This window comes from Ambystoma mexicanum, chromosome 5p (assembly GCF_040938575.1).
Source record: "Ambystoma mexicanum isolate Mex_15411 chromosome 5p, UKY_AmexF1_1, whole genome shotgun sequence".
NCBI classification, from domain to species: domain Eukaryota; kingdom Metazoa; phylum Chordata; class Amphibia; order Caudata; family Ambystomatidae; genus Ambystoma; species Ambystoma mexicanum.
This window is the reverse complement of record NC_090930.1, coordinates 1,321,648,041-1,321,675,692: the sequence shown is the minus strand read 5'-3', so window position 1 is coordinate 1,321,675,692 and position 27,652 is coordinate 1,321,648,041. Positions and strand designations below refer to the sequence as shown.

General features: G+C 48.1%; 1 protein-coding gene across 2 annotated transcripts in view; it reads left to right on the top strand.

Moving 5' to 3' along the window:
• Window positions 1-1,020: 1,020 nt before the first annotated feature.
• The window catches only part of TENT4A (terminal nucleotidyltransferase 4A), a 612,157-nt gene continuing 585,525 nt past the window's right edge, over window positions 1,021-27,652 (top strand). Inside the window, exon 1 of one of the 2 annotated variants that reach the window (XM_069613719.1) lies at window positions 1,021-2,027. In XM_069613719.1, the coding sequence (XP_069469820.1) occupies window positions 1,507-2,027 (521 nt within the window). In that variant the 5' untranslated portion in view covers window positions 1,021-1,506. The remainder of the gene's footprint in view (window positions 2,028-27,652) is intronic. The other variant, XM_069613720.1, reaches the window with a different exon arrangement.

The following is a 27,652-nucleotide window of genomic DNA, read 5'->3' as shown; positions in this document are numbered from 1 at the left end:
TCCCGTCGCGTCCTCCCCGCGGATATGCTCCGCCAACGTTCCACGCGCGTATGAACTTAAACACACACGTATACCCGAAACACATTCAGACAATAGATGCGTTCGTAATTGATTGAGGTTAACACATATACACTCCAAAACATTCGAACAGTAAGATGAAAGGTACTTATCTCAGCTGCTCGAGCAGCAAAGAAAGAGGAAGGACTTCAGAGTTATGGGATGTTAGAAGGGAGAAGTGACACTGATTGGAAGAGTGGATCACGTGGTTTTGCTTATCCTATGGAAAACAAACTACAAAAATTACTGGGTTTCGTTGGACTTTGTAGTTTTATTTTGTTTTCCATGTTTATCTTGTTTATATGGTTGCTGCGCGAGTTAGTAAAGAGAAGTCAGAGCATAATCTGAGCCTCTGAGTCTTGACATAGAATTAAAGTTCGACCCAAATACTCAAAGGCCAATTTTCAAGTGCAGGCAAGTATGGAAAAATTTGTTATTCAAAGAAACTCGGCGATGGACATTTTGTCAGGCCCTATTCTGATCACCAACAGGTGCCGTGGTGATCTCATGCTATGATAGATGAACTAAAAGTTAAAAAGAAGGGTCGAACGTGGCTGTCAGTAGTCAATCCTGGGCTTTACCACTGGCGAAATGGGAAAAGATAATAGCGATTGAAATGCTTTACAGTGTAGATGCTAAAGATGTATATGAAACATAAAATGTTATATTTGAGTTCTAGGTCTTTTTTATGTGGGTATAAAGATGACGTAGTAAATTTAACTAAACGGCAACATATTTAGTGTTCTGATTATGTTGATACTGTTTTAACGTTTTCTTGAGCAATGACTGATATTTCAAGATGGCGTCTGCTGTCACTATTCTCTCTTCTTAAACCCCTCTCGCATTTCGAAGTGCGAGCGGTCGCTCCGGTCCTCAGTCTATAAAGGGGAGGCACGAGTAGACACGTCTGTTACGTCACAACCTACGACCGCCTCTCCCATGTGAATTCCAACACTAACGGCCAGAGTGGCCGTCCGCTCCTGAAGACACACCCCCTCCTTCTAATGCAAGGGGCTCTTGCCAAGGGGGGAGGGGCTCCTGCACTTTCCGACCTCCTGGGTAAGGGGCTGCGGTGCAGCAGCTCCACCCTACCTGGCGCGTGCCCGAAACAGCAATATACCTTCCCCAGGGCACGCGCCTCGCCTTGTCCTCCCACCCCTCTGCCTGTCTAGAGAAAAAGGATCGGTTTACTATGCGCGTGCGCGGTTGCCAGGGCGGCGTGAGGAGTGAAAGTTTAAAATCCCTCAGCGCATGCGCGCTGCTCTTTTCTCCCGGCTCCCGAGACAGGACGTCGCCACATTGGTTCAGCACTTCAGTTTGAAGGAGGTGTAGAACGGATTCCTATAGCAGCAGCGACCCTTGACTACTCTCTTAAAACGTACTCCTTGCCCCAGTGGCAGTCTCGGTCATGGCCTCCGGGCCCCTGTGAAGTTCCTGCGCGGCCCCTGCATGGATCCGCGGGTAGGCTGGATACAGCCTGAGCAAAAGGGCCCTGCCAATGCCTTCTGGATGCAGATATGGGAGACGTCCCAGCAGGGCCTGCGTGCCCCCCCTGCTGGAGGCGCCAGGGTCCCTGGGGGTCCTGACTGCTGCTACCCACACTACCTCTGCCTGAATACCCCTGCCGAGCTTAGCCCGCCGCCCTCTCCTGCTGCCTCCCCGGGTTCGGAGAGCCCTCCACCGCCTGGCTACATCAACTCGCACCGGACACACTGTCAGCAGCAGCAGCTCCCAAGGCACCGGCGTGCCGTTCACTGCCCAGGGTGTCCTCGGCCCGACTCCGCACCGCCGCCCCCCTTACACCATCCCAACTACTACGATCACCTACACCAGTATCACCCAGGCCGCCGGAAGCGCGAGAATAAAGCCAGCACCTACGGCATGAACTATCTGCTGCCGCACGGGGCCCCGAGAGGTTCCCCCGGCACCCCATGGCGGAGGCGTGGCAGCTACAGTCCCGGCTTGCAAGGGTAAGGTGACGGGAGTTTGGGGGGCGTGAGTAGTGCTTAGTGCTGCAGAGTAATGTGTTTTACGTAGGCGTCTACTAGTGGTGTTCATTTGTTAATGTAGGTGTTTGTCACCAGTGGGTACAGTGAGTGATTACGTGATTCTAGTCTTGTATTAAATGGGGGTTCGGTGAGTTAACCTACTTCATTCGTCTCCTGTTTCCAATGCATCTCCTGGAGTCTTATTGGGTTTAAATCCGCCCATGGTTTCTGGTTTCGTGGCGATTGGTGACACATGGTGCGTGCCAAGTTCACAGCTGTTTCATGGGCAAGGAGCTCAGTCTGGTCCGCCCTGTACACTCTACTGTTGCATGAGGCGCTGTCAGTGGGGCGAGCGCTGCCTCCACCTTCCCTGGCGTTAGCACGTGGGGAGCTGACAGGAGCGCTCTTCCTGCCCACATGCACCAAGTTTCGTTTCTCCGTGTGTTCCTAGGGACAGTTCTTCACGCTTAGCTTTCGCTTCGTTGCCACCTCTCCGATTCTCGGCAAATCGTGAAATGGCATTTCCAGAATGCTTTTTAAAACGCGGTCTTTTATATTTGGTATTTTTTTTAATTTATTTTTTGTTCCTGGTGGCAGCGGATTAGGGCCACCTGGAAGGACACACAACAGACCTGTGCGTAGGGTGTTGCTTATTCTGTACTCTTAAGATTGGTTTCAGTTATGTTTTTGTTTTAGTCCTTAACTGTTGATTTTCTGCCTTTGTCCTCATAATAGTTGTCTAACATCGCAGGTGCGGTAGAGTTTGCCTGGCAGAGACTGGAGTGTATCGTACTGTAAGAATGTGGTTGTATGTTGTATCTTTGTCTTCCATGTGTGATGCTCTCTGGCACCGTTCCTTTAACCCGATCTGTGCGCGGGTTGTGTTGACCTTTCCCTTCTAAAGAGGGTGCTGCCTTCATGCCCAAAGTATGCGACGGCTTCCACTTGATTTGCTGATGTTCGTTGACTTGCGACTGACTCGGACCACCTTTTGGGTAAGGACAACGTTTGTTTACTAGTCTCAGTTACCTTGGCAGTGTTAATGTAAACGGGCATCAACGTAAGCCATGTTGCCTTTCGCGCAGGCAATTGAGTACGCCTTCTTATATTCGCGGTATATTTCACTTTGCAGTCCATTAAGCTCGGTACGTTCAATTTCACATATGAGCAAACTTGACTAATGATTGTGATCACTCACCTGTTTTACACTAGTCTTTGTACCAATATATTCACCGTTTTCCACTACTCATGTGTACTAACTTGTTCGAATTCATGGTATGTTGGTCAAAAACTGACCTGTTGTGCTCTGATTTAGATCTAGTTTTACACTTTTCTGACATCGTGACAACTTTAAATCTTAAACAAAACCAGCATCTATTTGAAGCTACTTAAGCGATGGAAAGGGAATTCTCATTGTGGGTAGCAACTTGTAACATTATTCCCAAAAACAGTAACAGTTTTTTTTCCATATTGCTCTCCACTGGATGTATGCCCACACTCGTAAGAACCAAAGGATTTAAATGCGGAGTTCCTTAGCGAACCGTGAGCTGAGCTCGGCCAAGTTGTGCATTTCCACTGCTGTGAAGAACGCTTTCAACAGTCGTCAAGCAGACGAGAGGCCATCATTGTCTTGCACATCGTGGGACTTTACATGTATTGCAGCACATTAATCGATCTGCATGCATGCCATTTCAGAATTCTGTACATTTTTGAGTTTTGTGCTTTTTTTTTATTTCAGCGGTCTATGACGAACTGTAACTATTGTTTAAACGTAGTATACTATTAGCCATGTTACAATGTGCGTGCTGCTGTTTGTCTTCATTACTGTTTGTTAAGGAATTGTATTGGTGATGAACATTTAAAATCATTCGCTGTTTGGCAAACTATACAACTGGTTTTGATCTGCGTGAACAGTTTCCCATTGGGCCGAGATTTATTGCCAAACTAATTCTCATTGAAAAACACCCTTGACCATATCCAGCACCAATCCACTTAACCACCATTAATGTGGTGGTCTCCACCATTAATTTTTTTTGCTTTCTTTATTAGAAGGTGCACCACCTGTAAGCAGAAACGATTGCATTGAAGTAAAGCGAGGGGGGGGCTATTGCATTGAAGTAAAGCAAGGGGGGAGAGATGTGAGGCGGGACACATGGCTTTTGAGTGTTCATTTACCCCAATTTTTTTAAACCTTTTTTTTAGCTGTTAGGCAGAAACCTGTGCAGTTCCCTTAGGGACCACTGCAAAAGATTTAGGACTACAGATGGTTGGCAGTAAACCCAATTGGTAGCTGTCTGTACCACCCAGATTTACCTGCTAGCTTTGGCCGAGCAGTCAGACTTCTCTCAAGAGGAGTTAGGCAGTATATAGAGCATACAAGATTGCTACCCAAAATACAGTAGCACAAGCAAACACTGACCAGAGCTTTGGTAACGAAGTATGTACTTATTTATTTAAAGACACACTCAAACACTCCAGCACTATTACTACTATTACTATCAGCAAGTTCAAAAACAGTCACTATTATATATACATCCCTTATTCCTTATTAGAAAAGTCTTGGTTAACGTCACTTATTTCCAGACAGAGGTGAGCGCTTAACTATAGATGGCACTCCAATAAGTTTAAGAAAAAGGGAGGGAAAAGGCAAAAAATTAAGAACAGCACACAACACAATACTTTAGAAGTACCCAGCAAGGCAGAAAAGACAGTCTACTTGTGAGCAAAAAGTTGAGGACAGGCTCCCTCTTGGAGAGCAGAACACCACTGTGCCCAAGATCACCAAAGTTTAAAAGTCTTTCAGGGAGTTCAGAAAGAACTAGTTCAGTGTAGAAAAGTTCAGTTAGCCAGCCTAGGGCCAACCCAAGTAGTAAGTGGAGGCTTTAAGAGTCACCCCACACAGACTGTTGCGAGGGAGGCCAGGTGAACACAGTACCTTCAAAGTGGAGAGGATCCTCCAGATGGGGCAGTTGTTCCTGGCAGTGGGTGCAAGTCACGGCGTCGTCCAGAGGAAGAGATGGTCTCGACGTGGAGGAAAGCTGAAGGTCGTTGCACTGCCAGGGAAGAAACCAGCCGCGGAGTTCTCCAGTGAATAGGTACTACCCTTTTATTCGCTGTAGTGGAAAAACCGTGGTATCCCGCTTGCCGGGGTGCTTGGCACAGGCAAGGCGGCCACGAGATTATCTGGGAAGGCAAAAAGACGGGCAAACTAGTTATCCCCACCAGTCAAAGGAAGAAGACTCTCAGGATTGAAGATCTCCTCTGTCGTTGGAAGAAGTGGTGAGACGGTTCAGCAGGGCTCCACCGGTGGTGTCGTCGTTGCAGGTCGGCTCAGCTTCTCCCTCTTCGGATTCTTAGGTCCTGTGGAGACTTCTGAAGTTCCAGTGCCCAAAGCCCTGCTTTTATGCAGCAAACCCCCATTCATTCAGCCTAGCTGTCAATCAAACATGCTAAGTGGTGGGCTGGGCGGCTCACCACTGGGCCATCATACAAGAGTGCGACTTGAGTTGCCAAGGCAACTCAGTCCAGGGTGCCTAAATCCCCTCCCACACACCCTGTGGTACCCAGAGTGGCACCACTTTGGAGGGCTTCTGTGGAGAAGCCCGCCAAAAGTGGAACAAAGGGCTCGACTTGGGTTGGAGTCACAGAAGCGAACACGAACACCATTTTGGCATAGAGTTCTGGCAAAAAATCACAACCGGTGAATTAATAATTAAACCGGCGGTATGTTCGAGGCTATATTAATTTATTAAAAATGGTAGCCTCAAACAATGGGAAAATCCCATAGGGAAATATTCGCGGTCGAATATAAAAAGTAGTATCCACTGCCACCAGTCAAAACTCGATCATGGGGGACGGAGACGTGCCCCCTCAACCAACAGACCCCGGGGCAATCGGATTGCCCCGGCCAGTACGTCCACAATATGATGGTTTGTACTGGTTTCTGTTCATAATTTGGGACTAATAAAGCCAATGGTGACTTTACATGCCCTGGGAGACAGTAGTCAGTCCCAGGGTTTGGAGTCTATGGTGGGGTGTCACTATGACACCCCTGGGTTACTGCACTGAGGGTGCCGTGTAACCCACCTTCCAAAAACACATGAGGCCCTATGGAGTGAAAGGCCCCATAGCCCATAAAACATTTCAAAGACAAAGGAAGACCTCAAATCATGCCTAAGAGTGGGAGAAAGAGTCTCACACTTAGCAGGAGAAAAAAAATAAACCCCAAAAATCCAGCAAAGCTGCTGGGGGACTCACTAGGTTTGGGAAATTAGCCTATACAGAGAATTCTCCCTAACAGCCGTGCTAATTCCTATGGCCCACTCCCACTCAGTACATGCTCCTTTTGCACCCAAAACACACAATCCTGTAATCTGAGCTACCTCGGGTCAAGCAGTAACATCAAACTTTTTCTTGCCATTGTTATTGCTAAGAAGTTTGAGTTAATGGATTAACTGCGGCTGTAAATGTGTTTTTTGTGCAAATATTTAATCAAGTATGTGTTCTTGCATTGAAGTCCACTGTTTTCTTTTATATTCAAGTTACTGCAAACCTTTAGCCTATTGCAACCATATTTAGAGCATTATTTTTATCACATGGAATATATATAGAACACCTAAAAAATCATTCATATCAAAGTTTCTATTAAAAATCAGCCTATGAAAATGTACACTACGAATTATTCTCACAAATTTTTTATCTACTGAACTCATTTATTGTCCTGTTAATACTATGATGTTCATGGCTAACTTCTCTTGTGCAATCAACTTAAATATGCTTTGATTTCCCAACTGGATGTTGTACCTAAACCCCCAGGATAGTACCACAATAGGATTTGGGTAATTTTATTTTGATGATTTACTAAAAAACAAAGCATTTTTGGTCAGGAGTACTTTGTCATAAAGACTGTCCTCTAAGTGACCGAATTGACTTTATTCGGTTTCCATAGGGGGCAGATTTTCTTAAAAAGACCCACAGTTCCCTCGTTTTTGTTATAACATCTTTACCACTGCGACTGTGGTGTTAGGGGCTGGGTACACTTAATACATGATGGACCAGGAGTCCTCGTATCGATTTACTTTTTTATTTTAAATTTTTATCTTAATGTTTTAAAGTTTTTAGGTCCCTGTGTCATGAATACACAGCGATTGATCAGTCCTGTTTGTTTTTATGGCGAGATCAAACATTTTTCATTAAATTTGACTGCACAGGTACCGTGTTATGATGAGCCGACCGGTTTCAGTGGTAAGGACCACTTTCATCAGGGCTGAGACAGCTGATAGTAGCGCTGTTGTTGGAGAGTAGCTGAATCTAGCTTGTTTATTAAATAGGACCTGCCCTAGACACTGGTGTCTTCTCTCGTCATGGTGGTCCTATTGTGTGACTAGAGCTTCAGGCCCACTGCAGATGCTAGTGTTCAGCCGTATGCACGGTCACCTGTTGAATTTTTCTTGTTTTAACAGGTCATGCAGAAAAACAGTCGATCCGCAATTTGAAGGTGCGCTGAGTTGCTACGTTTGCATGTCAACTCTTCCTACAGCTCGGCTGTCTGATGTGCATACCGGTTTGGAAATACCATACGTTCTGCCGGTCCCGAATGTGTGCAACCCCCCCCCCCCTCTTCCCCCACACCTCCCCTCCTTGGCAATTGATTAAAACACATTCTCATAAATGGGCATCTGGACATTTCAATAAGTACATTGGCAGTTGATTCAGAGATGTCACGTAATTTTTGAAGGGATCAAATGCTTTGTAGGAATTGCATTCTATGACTAGACAGGAGGCTCGCATTATGCTTTACTCTTTAATTACTGCCATTCAGCATTTTCAACAAAACATTTAAAACCTTAACATTTGCTCTTTTCCTTCCTTATGTAAAAAATACCAAATATGAGAGATTTTAAAAGTTCTAAAGCCACTTCTTTTTTGCACTACCTCCCCCATGATCCTCCCAGGCTTAGTAGTCCTGACCTCTCCTGATCCACCTATCCGAGAGCAGGTCGCAGTATAAGAACCCTCCATGATAGTCCTCTGCCTCTTTATTTTTGCTGCAATTTTGAGATGTACCTGTCTCTTATTTAATGATAAATTTCGGGGATTACTTCAATATTAGCAAAAATGATTATTTGTACTACACCTGTTGTCGTCTTGACTTATTTAATGAGGAATTAGTGCTTACCTCACGGGGGTTCAGCGCACGCATGTGTCTGTAAAGTGTGTATATATATTTATTGACATGCAAGCATCAGGTGAGTAAGTTCCAGATTTTTAATATAACGGGAGCGGGTGTCGGAGCTGCGAGCGAACGCGCCTGCCTTAGGCTGCCGGGCCTGCTCTGTCAGACGCAGAGAGCGCGGCGGTCTCTAGGACCCAGGGGAGCGAGAGGAGATATGCTTCCCGGCATTCCCTAGGGACACCTCAACGCTCGCGTGTAACGTTTTCATTACGTCGCGAATCAGAGAGTAACAGTAAGCCTCCACAGCACGGGAATTTAAAAAAAAAAAGAAAACTGATTTTTACCGTGCAGAGGGGAGAAGGGGATTATCCTGCTAAAGCAAGGCTGACTCTGAGCCCGTAAGGCTTTTACTTCCACTACTTTGTACAGCCTTCCCACCCCTCAGTGCTGACAAGCTGAAAGTTGGCCCTGCCAACAGCAGTGATGGCTGCATACAGAAGCCCTGGCCAAACGCCATCAACTTCTCCGGAATGGAGTGCAGAAGAATGGGAAGAGGATCTTTCCCACCAGGAAGCTGATTTATCTCCGAGCTTTAAGAAAGTGCTAGGGGACTCGCTTACTCAAGCAGTCTCGCTAGGAGTACAGCCTATAACACAAAGGCTCGAAATTTTGGAGGCTATGATGGCAGAAAGACAGAAGCAGGTAACTGCCAAGAAAAGGCGGGCAGAGAGCCCGGAGGCAGGGCTGTCAGCTAGACACCCTGCAGACGGGGTTGAACCAAAGGGGCGTAAGGTAGCTCGGAAGAGCAAATACTCTGACCCCCCCCCCCGAGCACTAATGAAAGGGAGGATGCTGCTCCCCAAGATGTAAGCGACCCCCCCCCCCCCTCCCCTGTCGCTAGCCAGGACAGACCCCCCTACCCCGGGGGTGACTAATTTAGGGGATTATGACGAGGGGGAAGGAGACGAAGACACCTCATGACACTTCGAAGAAAATGTCGACCCTCAAGATACGGAGAACACCGCTGACATGTTCGATCCAGAGACTATCAATCTTCAGAAAGGGTGCCTTCACCCAGGGTGTCAACGTACATGTCCCAGCACATAAGCAAACCACTGGATAGAGAGTTGCGTTCACGCATGAGGTCAGAGTGCCCTAGGCCAGTGTTACCAGGGAAGCTGGCGGAAACTCCGGACCTAGATCCCAAGATGGTCATGTTTGTGACTAAGTCACCGCGTGATATTAGGAAAGGAATTGACAGCGCCTGGAGAGGATGCCAGGACAAGCTGTTGAACATAGCAGGCCCCCTAGCAAAAATAATGGACTTGGCTGAGAAGGCGAAGGACACCGAGATTCCGGTAGGCCTCCCCCCTCCCCCCCTCGCACTAGGAAGCTGGGCCCAGAGGGCAGTGTCTTCTGGGAAATGCCAAATGCGCACTTTCGTCAGAGAGGAGAGGAGTTTTATTGAAGATTGATGAAAAATTAAGTGATATAGCATCTTATGAGGCAGGGGAAAATGCCTATTTGGCGAAGCTTTCGTTAAAGAGATGGCCCAGTTTGTGGGCACATACTCGGCATTAGCTCAGAGCTCAAAGAAAATCTTCCCGGGATGTGTTTTTTCTGGGACCGGATGACACAGGGGCTGAATGTCCGGTCGCCACAACTATCGACACAGGCCCCAGGGACAAAGAGCCCAATACTGGGAAGGGAACCCTCAAGATACCTTCTTCCCATCCAGATTTCCGAGGTCGGAGAGGGTCTTAACGACATCCCAGTGCCGCCGCTGGTGAGTACAGTAAGCATGAGTAGGAGGGAGAACTCTCCAATTTTTGAGCGAGTGGCGAGCATTATCGCACGATGCATGGGTGATACAAGCAGTGGCAGGGCTGCGGCTAGAGTTTGTAGGAAAACCCATACAGAGAGAACCTTCCGCCAATATATATGGCAAGCAGTTGGAGTTGTTGTGCTCCTCAGTCTAGTAAACAAGGGAACTATAGAGCGAGATATGCAAGAGGAGCCAGGTTTCCTCAGCAACATGTTTCTGGTCCACAGGGGAAACAAGACTCGACCAGTCATGAACTTGAAGAGTTTAAACGCATGGCTTGAGTACAATTATTTCAAGATGGAAGGTATTCACCTTCTGCACGATCTCCTGCGCCAAGGAGACTACTTGGTGCGCCTGGATCTCAGGGACACTTATTTTACAATTCCGATAGCTCAGGAATTTTGGAAGCATCTGCGCTTTCAGTGGAAAGACCAAATTTGGCGTTTCTCTTGTCTCCCATTTGGGTTGGCGTCCGCCCCATGGGACTTTACCAAAGTGATGAAACCGGTGGCAGCTGCCATAAAACAGAGGGATACGTATTATCATATACCTAGACGATATCCTCGTACTAGCTGCAGACAGAAGTACTCATCAAGAATGTACAATGGATCTGCACGCTGTTGGCCTCTCTAGGGTTCTTAGTAAATTGGGACAAGTCACAACTACAGCCAGTTCAGAGGCTGGAATTTCTGGGCTTCACCATAGACGGTGAAAGCAACCCTCGAGCTCCCTCATCACAAAGTGAGAGCAATAAAGCAAGAGCTCAAAGTAGTGATAGCGAAGAGTTATTTTGCTTCGATGTCTAGTCAGAGTAGTGGGATTGATTCAGGCGATATTTCCAGGGCTACTCCACTACCGAGCTCTTCAACGTCTCAAGATTGGGCATCTACAGGGGGGCGTAGGGACACCGAAGCGCTCACCGAGCTTCACTGGTGGCTTCAGAATATGGAGGCGTGGAATGGCCGAGCCGTTTTCGGAGACGCGTCAGAGCTAGTTATAGAATCGGACGCAAGCAGGTCAGGCTGGGGAGCCAGATGCGAGCACGTAGAAAGAGGAAAATGGTCAGATCAAGAGTTGCAGCTTCACATAAATTGCCTCGAGTTGTTAGCAGGTTAATTTGCAGTGCAAGCCTTCACAAAGGGCAAAGCAAGGTGTTGTGTCCTGCTGAAGATGGACAATATCTCCGCAGTTCGCTACAATAACAAGCTGGGAGGGACAAAGTCCAAGCTACTAGCGGAATTAGCGAAAGATTTCTGGCATTATTGCCTGGAACATCATATTGCAGTCACAGCAGAATATTTGCCAGGAGCTCTCAACGAAGTAGCGGATTGGAACTCGAGGTATCTGATACATTCAAGCGATTGGAAACTTCACCCACGAGTTTTCGAGAAGCTGCAGAAGCGCTGGGGCCCAATACACAGACCTATTTGCGTCCAGACTGAATGCTCAAACGCAGACTTACTTCAGTTGGAGGATAGACCCAGGAGCAGCAGGCACGGATGCATTTCTACAGACTTGGCACGGAGCGCTTCATTACGCATTCTCGCCATTTGTCATGATCACGAGAGCGTTGGCGAAGGTTCGCAGAGATCGCGCCGGACTCGTGATGGTACTACCGCTCTGGAAATCCCAGCCCTGGTTTCCAGTAGCGATGGAACTTTCTTCGGATTTTCCGATAGTTCCGCATCAGCCGGACCTTCTACTAGGACCGTCCGGCCAGAGCCATCCACTGATAGCAACAGGCAAGCTGCAGTTGCTGGCATGCAGGATTTCATGAGAAAGTGGAATTGCCAGGAATTTCGTGAATCGCTGCAGACTGCATCAAAGACTCCTGGGCGCCTTCCACCATTAGTAACTATTGCACTGCATGGAAAGCCTGGACACGATGGTGCACAGACCAGTGTCTGGATTTCGTTTCAGCCCCTTTAGTGCAAGTTCTTAACTTTCTGGTGCCTAAATTTCAAGAAGGGGGGGCTTTTATAACGATAGGTGTTATAGATCAGCGATCTCGGCGGGACACGATAAAATGGAAGGGATCCCAGTAGGCGAGCACCCAGCGGTCTCGAGGCTTCTCAAAGCAATAAAAATAAAGCCCCCAGAACCAAAGTACGTAGTCTTATGGGATGTTAGAGTAGTGTTCGAACTTTTCCTTAGATGACGAGTGAACTAAGATATATCCCGCTCGCAGTTGTAAACTGGCAATGTTATTGTGCCTTACATCATGCCGCAGAGTATCGGAAGTAAAGGCGTTGGAAATCGATAGAAAGATCTTCTATCCAGAAGGGGTAGCTTTTCACATAGCGAAAAGAACGAAGACTGGATCGCGAGTGATTTCATACCCTTCACAGAAAATTAAAAGCTATGCGTTGCCCAGTGCATCAATGATTACGAAATCTCCACAGAACACCTAAGGCCGCGAGGGGTTTCCCAATTGCTTATAGTGCGCAGAAAACCTTACCACACAGTTGCAGCGGCTACTATCGCTAGATGGGTGCGCGAGGTCATGTAATGGGCTGGAATTGATCTGTCAATATTTGGGGCACATTCTACGAGGGGTGCGATGGCTTCTAAGGCATTTACAGCTGGGGTATCTCTTCAGGACATTATGAAATTGGCAGATTGGTCCTCCGAGTCGACCTTTTACTTCAAGCCGGTCTCTAATATTACTAATGCAGTGGTGGCAAGCTTTGAACAAGCATAATGCGAGCCTCCTGTCTTGTCATAGAATAAAGATTGCCCGCGCTAACAGCTCAGGAAGTCTTCATTCTATTAAAGACAAGGAGATGAGCATTATATCCCACCCAAATGAAATATTTAAAAATCTGAACCTGGATATGTATTTTTGATAATCAGATGTTGGCCCGCCCTCATGAAGTATTTTCCATTTCTCGTAGAAGACCAGAAAGCGACTTGACCCCATACACAGATCAAAGATGTTAAGAAGTTTGTTCAAGGTGGTCCGGAGGACCTAGCAAGTTACTGTTGAACAGTCAGTTCCAGTTTTCGTCCAGGGTCACAGTTGATCAAATAAAGGACAGTTTCGAGTTCAGTACACAATGTAGAGGAAAAAGAAAGAGGCAGAGGGCTATCATGCAGAGTTCTTATACTGCGACCTGCTCTCGGATAGGTGGATCGGGAGAGGTCAGGACTACTAAGCCCCGGAGGATCATGGGGGAGGTAGTGCAAAAAAAGAACAGTGGCTTTAGAACTTTTAAAACTGCTCATATTTGGTATTTTTTTTACATAAGGAAGGGGAAAAAAAGAGCAAATGTTACGGTTTTAAGTTTTGTTGAAAAGGCTGAATGGTAGTAATTAAAGAGTAAAGCATATTGCTCGCCTCCTTGTCTTTCATAGAATGACTTCCTGAGCTGTTAGCGTGGGCAATCTTTATTCTAGTGTTGTGATCAAGTCTTGCATCCACACTTTAACTGCTTAAAGACTAGCAGTCAAACCTTAATCACAATCCGCTTTCACCAATACATCTTGGCAGTCTTCCTTCCATTTCAACAAAATATTTTAACCCGATAGCACCATTTTCCCCCCCCGATTTTAGCAAGGGCAGTTCTATCGGACATTTCCTATAGAAACATAGCTTTTTCTAGTCATCCATAACCAGCAAAGACAAGATCCCCAGTTCATACTGAATCTGTTGCATTGGTGTACTTTTGGGAAGACCTAGCACTTGCTTCCAAAATAAACTTTCTAAAACATTCCATTTCATTGGAGTATCAGCTCCATAGGTTGTGATCGGTACACACTTTTTATAAAATTGGAGCACCGGCATTGAAGTGAATTTATTTACGTAGTATTAAAAGACCCTAACCCGCTAAAGCCTTCACCTTCAATCTTAAGCTCAATATTCTTCAGATCTCTGGTGTCATTATTAAAATTAAATCCCAAGTAACGATGGGTTCTTTTTTAAATGGGATATTAGAGAAACAGTTATGTTTTGCCTCCTTACTGTTTCTTGAAGTCATAATGTTCAATTTAGAAATGTTCATCAAGTTGTTATGGGAGGCATCATTTTGTATGGTGTGTTTTGACCTCTGTGGTTCAATGGGTGTCTGATATAGTAACATAAGATTATCCGCGTCACACATCCAATGAATCACCTGTCCCATGATTCTAGGTGGATAGTTCTGCATGGTAATCGTGGATTATTTTAAATCATAGAGAAACGGATTGAACCAAGCATGGGCAAGGATACACCCTTGCTTTAGCCCTCTCCATGTAGATATTCTCTGATAATATATACCTTGTTTTATTTTTACATATAGAGATGTTGCTATAAAGCTGCAGAGTAATTTCAACCGGACCTGGCGGACATCCCCAAGATCTCCATTTTGTTTAAGAGATCTACGCTAGCAAATGTGACGTAAAAGTCAAAAACCAGATAAATATGAGTTCCGTCCCTGCTCGGCTTTTTCAAATAGTAATATAAACCCATTTAGCACCATCCCTACTCCTTTTACAAACACTGATTTCTTCAAATCTCTGAACTTAATGCCCACTTTGAAATTTCTCAGCACCAGGAAAATGTAGCCAGGGGTCTACCAATTGGAGCATAATAAAAGAACCACATGCGCTAAAAGTGGAGCATACACCGGGCAAGAAGCAACACTGTTTATTACAGCTGGTTGTGCACAAATCAAACGGAACAGTGGAAGGGCTCTGATCGAAGGGCTGACATCTGAATGAAATCCAAATAGTTTTACACCAAGAAATACAATGGTTGGAAATCCATTTCATGTTGGAGAATTCACTTTTTCCATCTTTCCCAGGGCTTTCATTGGTTCGTTGACATAACCTTCTCTAAGTTTACGTTTAGTGAAGCGTAATTGAAGCAAACAGTTCCACTACAATATCTACCCCTTTGGTATTCCCACCCCACAAGTTATTACTGAAGTAATGTTTGTGCTGATGGCCAGAACTTAAATACACCGCCATTGGTGAGCACCATTGAGAACGTAACACGATGCACCCTACAGCTGGTACAAAATGTGACATTCACACTATACCTGTTGGGAGGTGACAATCGTGAACTCTGTGGTTGATACCTTGGAGGCTGGCCACATCCCCAGAGCTCAAGGACTAACAGTCTGATTGGTTCTCCCAGGAACGTCACTCTGTCCAGTGTCCACCTTCCCCCCCCCCCCAAAACAGCTGACTGGTGATGGGCATCGGTGGTCATGTGACCGGCATACTGGTACAGTCGGCCTCCCTGCCGCCGTGCTGACTGCCCTGTAATTACCTAACCTTGTTCTTGTTATGTTTTTCTTGTGATGAGTAGCTTAAGCCCTACCCCTCTACTGATTCCTGTCGTATTATCACGTGTTTGTGATCTAGGTTTCCCACGTTCAACCCACTCGAGAGATTTCCCACCTAGATCCCCCCCCCCCACCCTTTTTCATCCAACTTTACCCGCTAGTGCACTTGCCCACCTGCACTTCACATCCTCTATTGTCCCGACCCAGATACAATCTGTTTAGGCAGTGCTTGTTGGTCAACACTGGGTATTTGTTGTCAAACTCAGAGCGGTGACGAGATTGCATGAAATTGGTGAAGTTTCCCTTTCCAGCTGCAGTTACTTTCTCCAACACATCCCAAATCTTTCCCCACCAAAAAGACATGTCTGGGCTTTCCCGCGTTGTGCAATGGTGATGCGCGCAGCCAACAGTAGCTGAGTTAGAAGTTTAGCGCGTGTCCCTGCTTTGGGATAGACCTCCTCCACTGGGCACCCCAGCAATGTAGTTTTGGGGCAGATCGGAGTTTCCTTCCCGTTATCTTTTATTACCCCCATGATAGACTGCCAAAATAACTGGACCTGGGGACAACTCCACCACATATGAAAATACGTCCCTTGATTCCCCACAATTCTGCCAGCAGGTGGACGGAATGGAAGCCTGAAAATGGTGAATCTTGGTCGGGGGGGATAGTACCATCGAAATATCAACTTCAAGACACATTCATTGTTTGTAAAACATCTGGAGGATGAATGGGCTCTGGCCCAGATGTCCAACCATTGGGTGTCGTCCAGCTGAAGGCCTAGATCCGCTTCCCATCGGGACATTAAGTCCGGTCTACCAGGGCATGGGGGGGTTAGCAGGTCCACCCCTAAAGTTCATATAGTCTTGAAATGCCCCTCTTGCTTTGGCCCTCCCAAATCGTTTATTCAAGCGGGCTAAAAGAGCGTGTGACTTTGTTTGGTCTCGGGGTGTGTAATCCAATGCTGCAACTGGAGATAGGGGAATCTATCAGACTCCTGTAAGTGAAATTCTCTCTTGCATTCCTCAAACGTGCAAGGTAGGCTCCCTCCAAATATAATTACGCCAGCGTTTCTAAGCCCCCTTGTTTCCTGTTTTTAAATGCCCCTGGGGCAAACCTGGTGTGAAAGAAGGGTTGCCAAAGATCAGAGAGAGGGCCTGTACACCTCGGGATCTTTTTCCCTCTTAGTGCTTCATGCCAGACCTTCAAATGACCTTGGTTGCGAGAGGCCATTGTGTTCGTTGAATGTGCGAGATAGTGGAGACGGAGATGCTTCTGATGTCCACGTCATTGGGTGCGAGAGTTGAGCTGCCACACTATTTCCATAGATTCGGAACACGCAGACTGTCCCTCCCCCCCCCCCCCCCCTGAAAATCGGGCAACACCCATTACTTTGGCATTTTAAACCACCCCCACCCACCAGATGAATCCCAGGACCTTCTGGAATTTTTTTGGCCATAATCCTGTGTCTAAATTGGGGACCAAAGTTAAATGCTTAAAGCCTTGGGCGTAAAAAAGACCAGTCTATCTTGTCAAATGCATTGTGTGTGTCTAGTGACAACAGGGGCTCTAGGCGATAAGGCCTTAACATTCTCCACTTCCTCCAGTTGGATTGGGACTTCTAATACCTCTATAGCTTCTTTGAGGTACAGTAGGGCTGCTGTCGCAATGTATTCCTTCTGTTTTGTGGACGATCTTCCTGGATAGCTTCCAAAAGATTTCCTTGTGCCAGGTGCAGTTTGTCCTGTTCCTCGCAGTGGGTGGTGCCCTGTCGGTCCTTGAGGCCCACAATAAAGTACCTTTTTTTTTTTTTTTCACCTGCGTCCTTACTGGTTAAGTTGATTGGCCTTCTTGCCCTTCGCATAGTAGCTCTGTTTCAATGCCGTGAGGGAGCGCGCCATCTCCTCAGCATACAAGGCCTCCAGTTTGTTACTGATGATGCGGAGGGCAGCGTGGACTTGGGAGATCAATCCTTCTTGTACTTGCTTTCAATCCCCAGGATCTCCTGCTCCAAGTGATCCCTCGTCTGTTTCTTATGTCTATGGTAGGCTGCCGTGTACGTAATCAGTACTCATGATAACAGCTTTCATGTGGTCTCCAGAGAGGTGTATTCCGCAGGGTTCTCCTGAAAGTACTGCTTAATAGCTTTGGCTACCTCATCCCGCAAGGCCAAGTAATATAAGATTGGGTCATATAGACGCCACTGTGGTCTGGGCTCCAGGGCTGGGTTCCAAGCCCTGGTCTGTAGGCACCGGGGCATGGTCTGAGAGAACCTTTGGGGCAATAACCGCAACCTTTGTGAAAGACGGCACTTGCGGGGAGGCTAAAATCAAGTCCATTCGGAAGCGGTGGACACGAGAACAAAATTTGAAATCCCTGTCGTCCGAGGGCAGGACCCTCTGGATGTCGACCATGCTAGCGAAGTCTTTAGGAGATGAGGTTGAGGTTCTGTTCTTGTCAGGGTCTGGGACCCCATTGAAATCCCCTCCAATGACAGTTGGGCCTTCCAAAAAGGGGAGGAGAGTGGCCTCGATATCTTCAAATAAACGTTCTTGACCTACATTCGGTGCGTAAACGGAAACCAGGGTGTAAAGTTGACCATAGAGGAAGACCCTTGGTTCCGATGAATCAGCCCTCCGGGTCTCGGATCATGTCCAGCTCCTCAAATGGGACATCGCTTGCCAGGAGGATTGCTGAACCCCACCCCCCCTTTTTAAAAAATGTTTTCAAAATGTAAATTTATTTATTTTTAGTGCCTCCTGAGGCAAAGAACTGTTTAGGGCAAACTGCCGCGAAGCCAGGAGAAATCTTCCGGAAGGAGATTGGCCTTGTTGTATGAATATAACCGAACCCTCCAAGTCTTTCAACCTCTTAGGATTGATTTTGTTTTTATCTGAGAGTTTAGGCCTTTAATATTTAATGAAACTAAGTTTAGCCGCTGGTGAGGAATCTCCTTACTGTCTGCTGTTTCCAGTGGTGGTTGGGGGGGGGGGGGTCAATGGCTGGGTCAGGGAAGCTGCTGTTGCCAGTTCCAGGTCGCAAAGAGATGGGTACCAGCTCCAACTGAGATAACAACTTCCAAAATCAACTTCCAAATGTGTGGACTGAGTCCCAACCACAGACTCCAAGCCATCCAACTATTGTGAACTGTCCAATTAGAGCCCAGAGTGGTCCTAATGTTTCCTGCCCTGGGGGGGTCGGTTTGGGCCACATGAAGCCCATCTTATCCTCGTGTTTTCAGCCTCCTGATTCTGTCACAAGCTTCCTTCCTCTGGCGCTTTTGAGTGAAGTTCCGTCGGACTCCGGGGTCTGAAGTTCAGGGGCGTGTAGGTGGCTTGTTGACATTGCGTCCCCTCTGGACCTTATACGACACTGGTCTTTTGGCTTTAGGTTGGGGGATGGGGGGGGGTCTTCAAGCTTTGTGCGAGTCCCTCTGGGTGAACCAGCTCCATCCCCCTCCGATGGGGATGATTTGAGAAACCCCTTTGCATCTTCCAAGCACGCGATCGAGCAACTCCTTTTGTATGAGAACTGTACAGCTTTGGCGAAGAGCCAATGATACCTGATCTTCTGGTCCCGAAGAAAGAGTGTCGGGGGTCGAAGGGATCGTTGCTTTTGCATCGTGGCTGTTGCTAGATCTTGAAAGATTTGGAGAGGGGAGCCCTGGAATGTTGAACTATCTTGAGAGAATTTCCTGCTTCGTGGTGTAAAAATGGACTCTAGTGATCACATCCAACAGTCTTTCGAAGTCCAGACCCCCTCCGAGGACAGTCTGAGTGTGGTCCAGCTGCAGCTGTGATTTCTCCAGATGTGGGATAAGAGGCTGGAACAGCCCCCCCCCCCCGCATAGTCGGGCAGGTCACGATCCTGCTCCAACAATGGGACACCCTAATCCGGAGGTTATTTCTTCGATCCCTATCCTCCAGATCCTTGTGCTTAAATGCCGAGATGTCATTTTGGTTCTTCAGGGTTCGGACCGTCTGGATTTCCATTGGCGAGGCTGCCTGCTTCCGGTATTTTCTAGGTCCCCAAGCCTCTGCTCCATCTCTGTAACTCTCTGGTCTGTTTTTATTGTGGTCGATAAGTTCAGTCATGCAACTACGAAATTCTGTTTTTATATCCACAATGAATGTCTGGATGTCCTCTTTGGTGGCAATTTGTCCTGGGGGACTTGGTGAGGCTTGCTGTGGGGGTTTCCCCATTTTGTTTCTTCCCCTTTTCGGTTGCAAGCAGCATGGTGGTTATTTCCCCGCTTTTCTGTGCTTTCAGTTTTTTAGACATCTTGGTGTTGCGGCTCGAAGGTGCTCTGGAAGCGTAGAGCACTATCTGTGATTGTGGTGGTCTTGGGCATGGAGAGTCATGGCAGTGGGAGATATACTACTTGGTCTACCCACCTCAACTGCTGCTTGCTGCCACTCAGATTCACCCCGTAGTAGGCCGTCCGCCTCAGGCCCGCAGCCGTCTCCTCTCCCCTGTTGGGCCCCAGGGCAGGCTGGCCCTTAGATGGGCTCCAAGCAAGGGCTACTTCACCCTGTATGGGGCGTGGGAGGCGCACTAGCTGGCTCAGGCCTGTAGTCATCGCCTCCTCTCCGTGTGACCTGGGGCAGGCCAGCCCTCAACTGGGCTCCAAGCGAGGGCTACTACAGCCTGCCCCACTAGAGGGAATGTCCCTGGGTGCGTGACTCGCTAAATCCTCACCCCCACTCCTAGGCGTCGTAAGGTCACTCGAGCTTCCTGTCCAAGCTTGTGTATTTGTGGTACTGCTTACTTGGAGGGGGGATGGGGAGAGGGGGCATACAGCTTTGCTGCAGAGTAGAATCAAAGTTCCAATGCCGTGGGCGAGCATCAGCATGTCCACAGACCGTTGCAATAAAAAGTTCAGGGGGGTTAACAGCTGACATCCCACCTAATCGCTGAGGGACGGCTCCAGAGACCAGCCGCTGGAGTGGGAATGTGCTGGGGTCTGTTCCCACCCTTTGATCGCTCGGTGATCGAGGAGGCGGGCAAATCGTTGGGGTCCTGCGTAGCAGTTGGGCCGGCAGGGAGCCAGGCACTCATCCACCAGCTGGGCGCCGACTCCAGCATCAGGCAATGTGAAGTGGCTCCCTGTTGGCGCCCTACCTCCGTAGCAGCACCATGGGTCTCGGCTCGGCACCTGGACAGAGCCGACAGCAGGAACAGTGCACTGGGGAGGCCTGATAACTCTACTATCTCCAGGAATCCATTAACAGCTGGGGAGCCCAGCAGGCTGTGGGACTTGGACCCCATCTGGGACCTGGCATGACGCCAGAGGCATTGACTCCAGTATCCCCTCGAGCACATGTTGACAGTAGGCAGGATGATTCACGAAGTACCTCAGGCGACCGCTCTTTCCTGTCTTGAGTGTTTGGGAGCTGACCACTTCTGCAGGGCATTGAAGAATCGGTAGTCCTGGTCAGAGGGAGATCCACTCCTCCTCCCCACCTTAAGGACTGTCTTCAGGACCTCTTAAGACAAGGTAGCCCCTCTGTTCAGCATGGTTTTATAGCGCGGCCACTCCTTCCCCGGGTGTCCCACAGATCAGATTTCCTTGAATTCAGGTTCTGGCAGGTCCAAGGCTACCGGCTGCCAAGCTGAGGAGCTCAGCGGGGGTGGGTGGGGGGGGGGGCCTGCCAGGCTGCCCTTGGATCTTCTACCCCAAGGGATGGAGTGCCACCTCCAAGAGTGCCATGGCACAATCTGACAGGGTTACAGTCAAAGGTGCTGAGGGCGTACAGCCTACTGGAGCTCGCTCCAAGGTCGTGAGTCAGCATTATGACTACCGGTCGTTCAGCTGAGGGCTCAGCGCTTACCAGTGATCTGAGGCCGACACCTCTGCTTCAGGGTGTAAGACCCAAGCCTGTATCCTCCCTTGTATGAAGCCTCTTGGCTCGGATCCTCAAGCCCCGGCATGGCGCAAGGTTTTAAAAGGTGGAGAGGCACATGGCACATCCTGCCAAGCTGGTGGCCATCTTGGATTCAGCTCTGGTCCTGCTAGTACGTTGGCCCACAGAATAGGCTTGCAAAATAATCCCTGCCCCCTTTTCTCTAGAAGCGGCAGCAGATCCTACAGCGCAGGCTACTCGTTTCCTCAGCGATGCATCTGCCCACCACAGCCTTACAGCAACAGGCGCCTCAGTGCTTTAACTGTGAGTGGAGGCCCAGCGCCTAAGAAGGGCTGGGCCCCAAGGGACCCGGCAGTTAGTGAGGACTGCGTCTTCGACCGCTTCCTCAAGCTTCATTGTCAAGCTTTCCACCTCAGATGAAGGGGCTCGTGAAGGACATTGTGAAGGTTATCCTGCTGGTGGCACTGCCATGGCCCCCACTTGCCCCAGTTCTGGTTGTTCTGACTCCTTCACCACCTCCTGAACCACCAATGCCCCCCCTCAACATCTGCCAGACCTGAGGAGGTAAAAGGGAGGAAGCGGTGCTAGGATGATTAACCCTCAGCATCCGTTAAGGCCTTTTATAACCACCTTCAGGGCCTGGCAGAGTTCTTGGGGATAACTCTGCCCAAGGAAGCCTCCTCGGGAGTCGGCAGTGCTAAGCGTCTTGGGGAAGCGCACCATGATCCGTTCTGGCATCCTCTCCAGAAAGATTTTCTGCAGGTGGGGGGTATGAGGTCTGGGAGAGAAGGCCAGGGCCAACGGCCAGATGAACAAGAATTTGGACAGCAGGCTTAGGCTGACGGGACAGGGAGCAATCCTCTCCTCCCACCCGCATTCCTCAGTGGTGGCTGCAGCCTCCTTGTATTCTAAATCATCGCCTTGCTCCACAGGAGCGACCTCCAGTTCCTCTCCAAGGAGGACAGAGTCCTTGTGTCTCTGGGAAAGTGTGGTTTTCCATCTCAGGACTGCATCTGCGGCAACCCAACGCAGACTCCTTCTAGGCTGTGGCTTACCAGAGGCTGTGGTGGGAGCTGGGAATTTCTGCCCGACCTCCCTTAGGACAAGCGAGCATCCTTCAAGGCCGGGCTGGCAGATATCTGGGCCATTGCACAGGACTGTCTCCCACATCGACACAGCCATCAGAGGGCTGTGCTTTGGGGTCGAGATGAGGACTGCTTGGATGGGATCTGTGGTCACTGCGACCACATAATTGCAACGGCTGAAAATGCACTTTGAAAACATTTCTTTTATTAAAACCCCCTTTACACCACATAGATGTGCAGGGGAGACATCCCCGTATTACTATATCCCCCTCCCACATGTGGTGTAAAGGGGGTGTTTAAAAAAAAAGTGGGTATTTCGGCCGTCGCTATTGTAAAGGTGACATTTTGGACCATTTCCCTTGGCTGCCCGCCACTAAGTTTTCATTTATGCCAGAGTGGATCCTGGATCTGCCCTTTCAGGGAGTGGACCTTTTTCATTCATCAACTGATGACAAGTTGACAAACCTGCCCATCCTGACGAAACCAGGTCAGAAACCTTTCCCTCAGTGCCAGGGTAGGACCAAGTTCAAGCCCTGTTCCTTGCACTGCTTCATGGGGCTCTGGGACACGGAGGCCTGACAGGTCCTCCAACAGGAGAAGGCTGCAGAGGATGGCATCTGGGTTTTTCAGCTCCCCGCCTGGCGCCAAGCAGTGATGTCTAGGTTGGGGGAAACGCAGCTTTCCTGTGGGGGGCCACTTGCCTCTTTTCCAGGACACCTGGAAGCACCTTTTCAGCAACCCTTGGATCCTGTCTGTAGTCTCCATGGGCTTGTCTGTCTTCCTCTACCATCTTCTCCTCTTCGTCAGATCAGGTCCCCGGCTCTTTTATGGGTGGTCCGTTTGATCTTTGAGATGCAGGTGATTGCACTGGTTCCTCTTGTAGACAGGGACTCCAGGTACTATTCTTGGATTTTTTTTTTGTGGGAATCCAAGAACAGCCAGGCTGGATTTGAAGTTTGTCCTGGACCAGTCATTTCTAAATCTGTCTTTACCGCTGGAACGCTTAAAGATGATTACTGTATGTGTTCCCTGGTCCTCAAGGATGTGTATGTTCCCATCTAGCAACTGCATAAGAGCTTTCTGCGGTTCATTACTGTCGTACCACTTTCAGTACAAGGTGCTGCCTTTCGGCCTGAACTCAGCTCCTCGTGTATTCCTGAAGTTGATGAACGCAGTGGTGTCTTCTCTGCTTGGAGGGCCATCATCTGTACCCTTATTTGTTTGACTGGTGTGGGTGCCCCCCCATCAGCTGGGGTTCTCCCTCAACAAGAGGAAGTCAGTTGTGACGCTCAAGAACTGGTCTTCCTGGGGGTGCGTTGGAACACTAACATTCAGTGGGTGTTTCCTACACCAGAGAGGCTTCTGGCCCTCTGCAAGGCGGTAGGGCACATTCTGGCCAACACAACCACCTTGGCATGGTAGTTTCAGCACATTCTGGGCCTGATGGCAGCCTGCATGCTCACTGTACAGCACGCTCTCCTAAAGATGAGGCGTCTCCAGCTCAATCTGTCGGCCAATTGAGATCAGGAGACGGGGTCTCAGTCGGACAGGATCGTAATACACACCTGCCAGATCTTTGCTGAGGGATGGCAATGTTTCAGTGGGAGCCTCCTTCACCTGACCAGAGCCTACTCTGCTGACGATGACACTCTTTCGGGCTGGTGGTTATTCTGGAGGGCTGTGCGATTCCTGGAGCATGGTCCAGGACAGAAGCCCTACTGCATGATCTGCTCAAGCTTAGGGAAGTGGGCCTGGCTCTCAAGACAAAAAATGCCTGATCAATGACAAGTCGGTTCTGGTCAGGACCGACAATTCCTCAATGTTCTCCCTGAACAAGCAGGGTGTCACCCGTTCGCCCACCCTCCTCTGCGTGGAGGCTGGTTTGATCTGGGAATGGGCCCTGATGGAGGCAGTTTAGATTTCAGTAGTCCACCTCCTGGCGGACAGCAATGCTGAAATAGACCATCAGAGCCACCTGGGGTTCAACACCTACGAGTGGGTGTTGCACACTGACTCCTTGTTGCCACTGTTCAGCGTTCGGGTTTCACTGACCTAGATTTCTATGCATCCCCTCTGAATTCCAAGTGTCCCAGTTGCTTCATGGGCAGGATAGGGTCGGGTGGTCTCTGGGAGATGCCTTTCAGATTTGTTGTCACGGCTGCAGGTGTTGTGCATTTCCACCCACCCTTCTGCTCCAACGGACCCAGCGCATGTTTCAGGCTTTTGTGGGTTGCAGCCTCATCCTTATGACTTTCGAGAATCTGGTTTTTGGATCTGTTGCAGTTGTGCTCCCAGGGGCTCGTCCACCTTCTGATCTCCAGCAGGGGATTCCTGACGCAGCGGGGCGTTGGAACATCCAGACCTGGCCAAGCTGGCTGTGGCGGCCTGTTTCCTGACCAGCTGATGCTTCAGCATGATCAATTTTCAGATGACAACTGGGATATCATTCAGCAGGCCAGGAGGCCCTCGACTTGGTCCCAAAGAGTAAATGGACTAGGTTCTGCTATCTGGCTCGTGACAAAGGTGTTGACTGTGTCAACTGTCATCAGGATGATGTACTGGCTTTTTCAGCACACCTGGCTTGTTCTGAAGTTCAGGTGGATACGTTGCGCACTTATTTGGTGGCCATTGGGGCTTACAAGAATTCCAGAGTGTTTTCTGTGGCCAACCCGGTGGTTAAGGCCCACCTTAATGGGTTGTACAGGCTTATTCAGCCAGTGCATAGGCCGCACCTGGTCTGGGACCTCAATGTTCTTGCATGATAGGACATCCGCTTGGTGACACTTGGGGAACTTTAAAGTCCTACTTGGAGTTAAGACTTTAGTAAGCTATCACAGTGGTTTATAGATTCCCCCCCCCCCCCCAATCCCAAACTCCTGTTGTCAGTCTGCACTAATCAAGGACCTTGGTAGAGTGGCAGATACAGTAACATCAGTGAATACATGTAATGCATATTGTATCCAACATTTCTTGAAAAAGTAAACCTTGCACACAGATTATAAATCATAATTTGTGCCCAGATTATTCCAGTTCAAGGTGAGATTTGAACACATTGTGCCTGTTCACCCCACAGGTATAGATGACCTGATCGGTGCAGTAATACAGATCTTAATATGTAGTCTAATTTCCGATGGGGATTCACATCTGGTTCTTGGTAGATCCGTTCCCTTGTGTCTTCCCTCATGGCGGGTGTAAATCGGGGGTATTCATTAGTTCATTCAACATTTGTCCCCCATCTATTCCTGTTCCCCTCCGCATCTACTGGGGTCTTATCTCTAAGTATTTCCATCTCTGCCATTTCCCAACAATGCATCTTTCACCGATGGCTGAATCGATGTGCCCCCCAGGTTTTTCCACAAGATCGCAATCCTGTGTTTGGCTAATATGAGAAGGAAAGCCACTATTTTCCTTTTGGTCTTAGTTCTCTTTCCACTAGGGAGTAACTCCAATAAGCGTGTCTCAGGCGCACACTTATACTCGCTCTGGGCCCAGGAATTGGTCTTGTTCATCACTTCATATATATACAAAAATAACTAATTCATTTGTTTTATTACAATTGCACAACAATAAGGGGCATTTGTTTTCCTTATGATCAACTAGTAAGAACACAGTTTATCAGTAACAAAATTGTCTTTTCAATTCTATATTTTTACTTGTTAAGACTTTGTGTAATCCAAAAAGTGACAAAGAACAAATTTGTTAATGTTCCCCACTAAGTGTTCTCATTTTTCTACACCAGATAATTGTATGTACCATTTATATCACTGATTTTATATGTTTGTACATGTTAGATTTCACCATGTATGTTGTTCTTGGTTTTTTTGACATAAAGCTTTTACTTTGCATTTTCCATAATGCTTATGCCTCATTTGTGAAGGAATGACTTCTACTACTACCACATGCAATATGTATAAATTACACTAGTTATACAGGTTTTGGACCAGATAAGCAATTATAATTCATTTCTACCTTACACGGGCCAACCTTCTGATACACCAGGATTTCGTTTTGTTGTAATCTACAGATGATTTTTGACCCCCCTGGTGTGTCACTCCTGGGTCAGACCACTGCTGCTACATGGTGGCACTCGTTTTTGTATATACATCACTTCCTCCCAGACTGTTATAATCTTGGAGCAATCCCACATCATATGCCAGAAACCGGCCAAGGCCTCTGCACATCTGGTGCAGGTGTGTGTGTGTGTGGTGGGTTGATCATATGGAGTCTAGATGGTGATATATATAGCATTTCTAGACACCTTGCAAATTTGTTCCCAAATCTTGGCCCACTGCTCATCGGGTATCTCTTTACCAATATCTTTCCCATTTTGCCTTGATTGCTAATTGCAGGACTTTATTTTGAGGCCCAGTCTGCTGGTACAGACGTGAGATCAGTCCTCCACTGTGTTAGCATGTATCTGGTGCATTAGGGAACTATGTTCTGGTTCCTCGAGTCTCCTCCCACAGGGCAGCTGTTTGCTTCACAATTGAAGCTTAATTCAAAAGGCCCCTTCGGGCATATCGTACCATTGGCGTCATTCTTGGAATGGTAGAAGTTTCCGCTCTTCATAGAGATCCTCAATTTCGTGCACCCTTTACATCGTAATCTGGCCCAATCCAAATGAGACAATATTCCCTTTAGCACTGGGTCTAAACCAAACGGTAAGTCCAGGTCATATGGTTGGGGGTGCTGTAATTTCCCTGATGTCAGTGTCCAGATTTCCCCTGGTACTGTGTATCTCGCTCGTTCCATACTTGCCTTTTTAGAGTCTTTTATTTTTTTATAACGGTTTTTATTTTTTAAACCAAACAATACAAACCAAACTAGCAGCGTTATTTGCAACAAAACACATGAACATCAATAAATGAACACCACTGCACCTCCAATCCCTCCCCCCTCAAGAGCTTGTTTATCTTCCTCGTTCCGTATCTGCTGCGTGTGGCAGGGTATCGCTTTCTTCTGAGACTGCAGAATCCGTTATTGTGCCAAACAGTCCTGTTATTAACACTCTCCATGCTAGCAAGGTACTCACTTCTTCCCCACACTTGCTACATGCCTCCTGCCATACCACCGTTTCAGCCTCCGCCCATTTTTGCAAATCACGCCACCATACCTCGACCAGTGGCTTATGGCACTGCTTCCAGCCCATGGCAATCCTTCGTTTTGCAAGCACATATGCCAAGTCCTTCAGTTTCCCAACATGTTTAGTATTCCGTGGTCTGGGAAACCCTCCCAACAGGCAGGCCCAGGCCGTATCTATATTGAGCGTGACCCCTTTGTCCGCTAGTTTTTGTGCCACCTCCCCCCCCAAAAACTCTCAATCACTGGGCAAGACCAAAACATGTGTCATATCAGCATCTTCCTTATCGCATTTTGGGCATGCTTGTCATCCC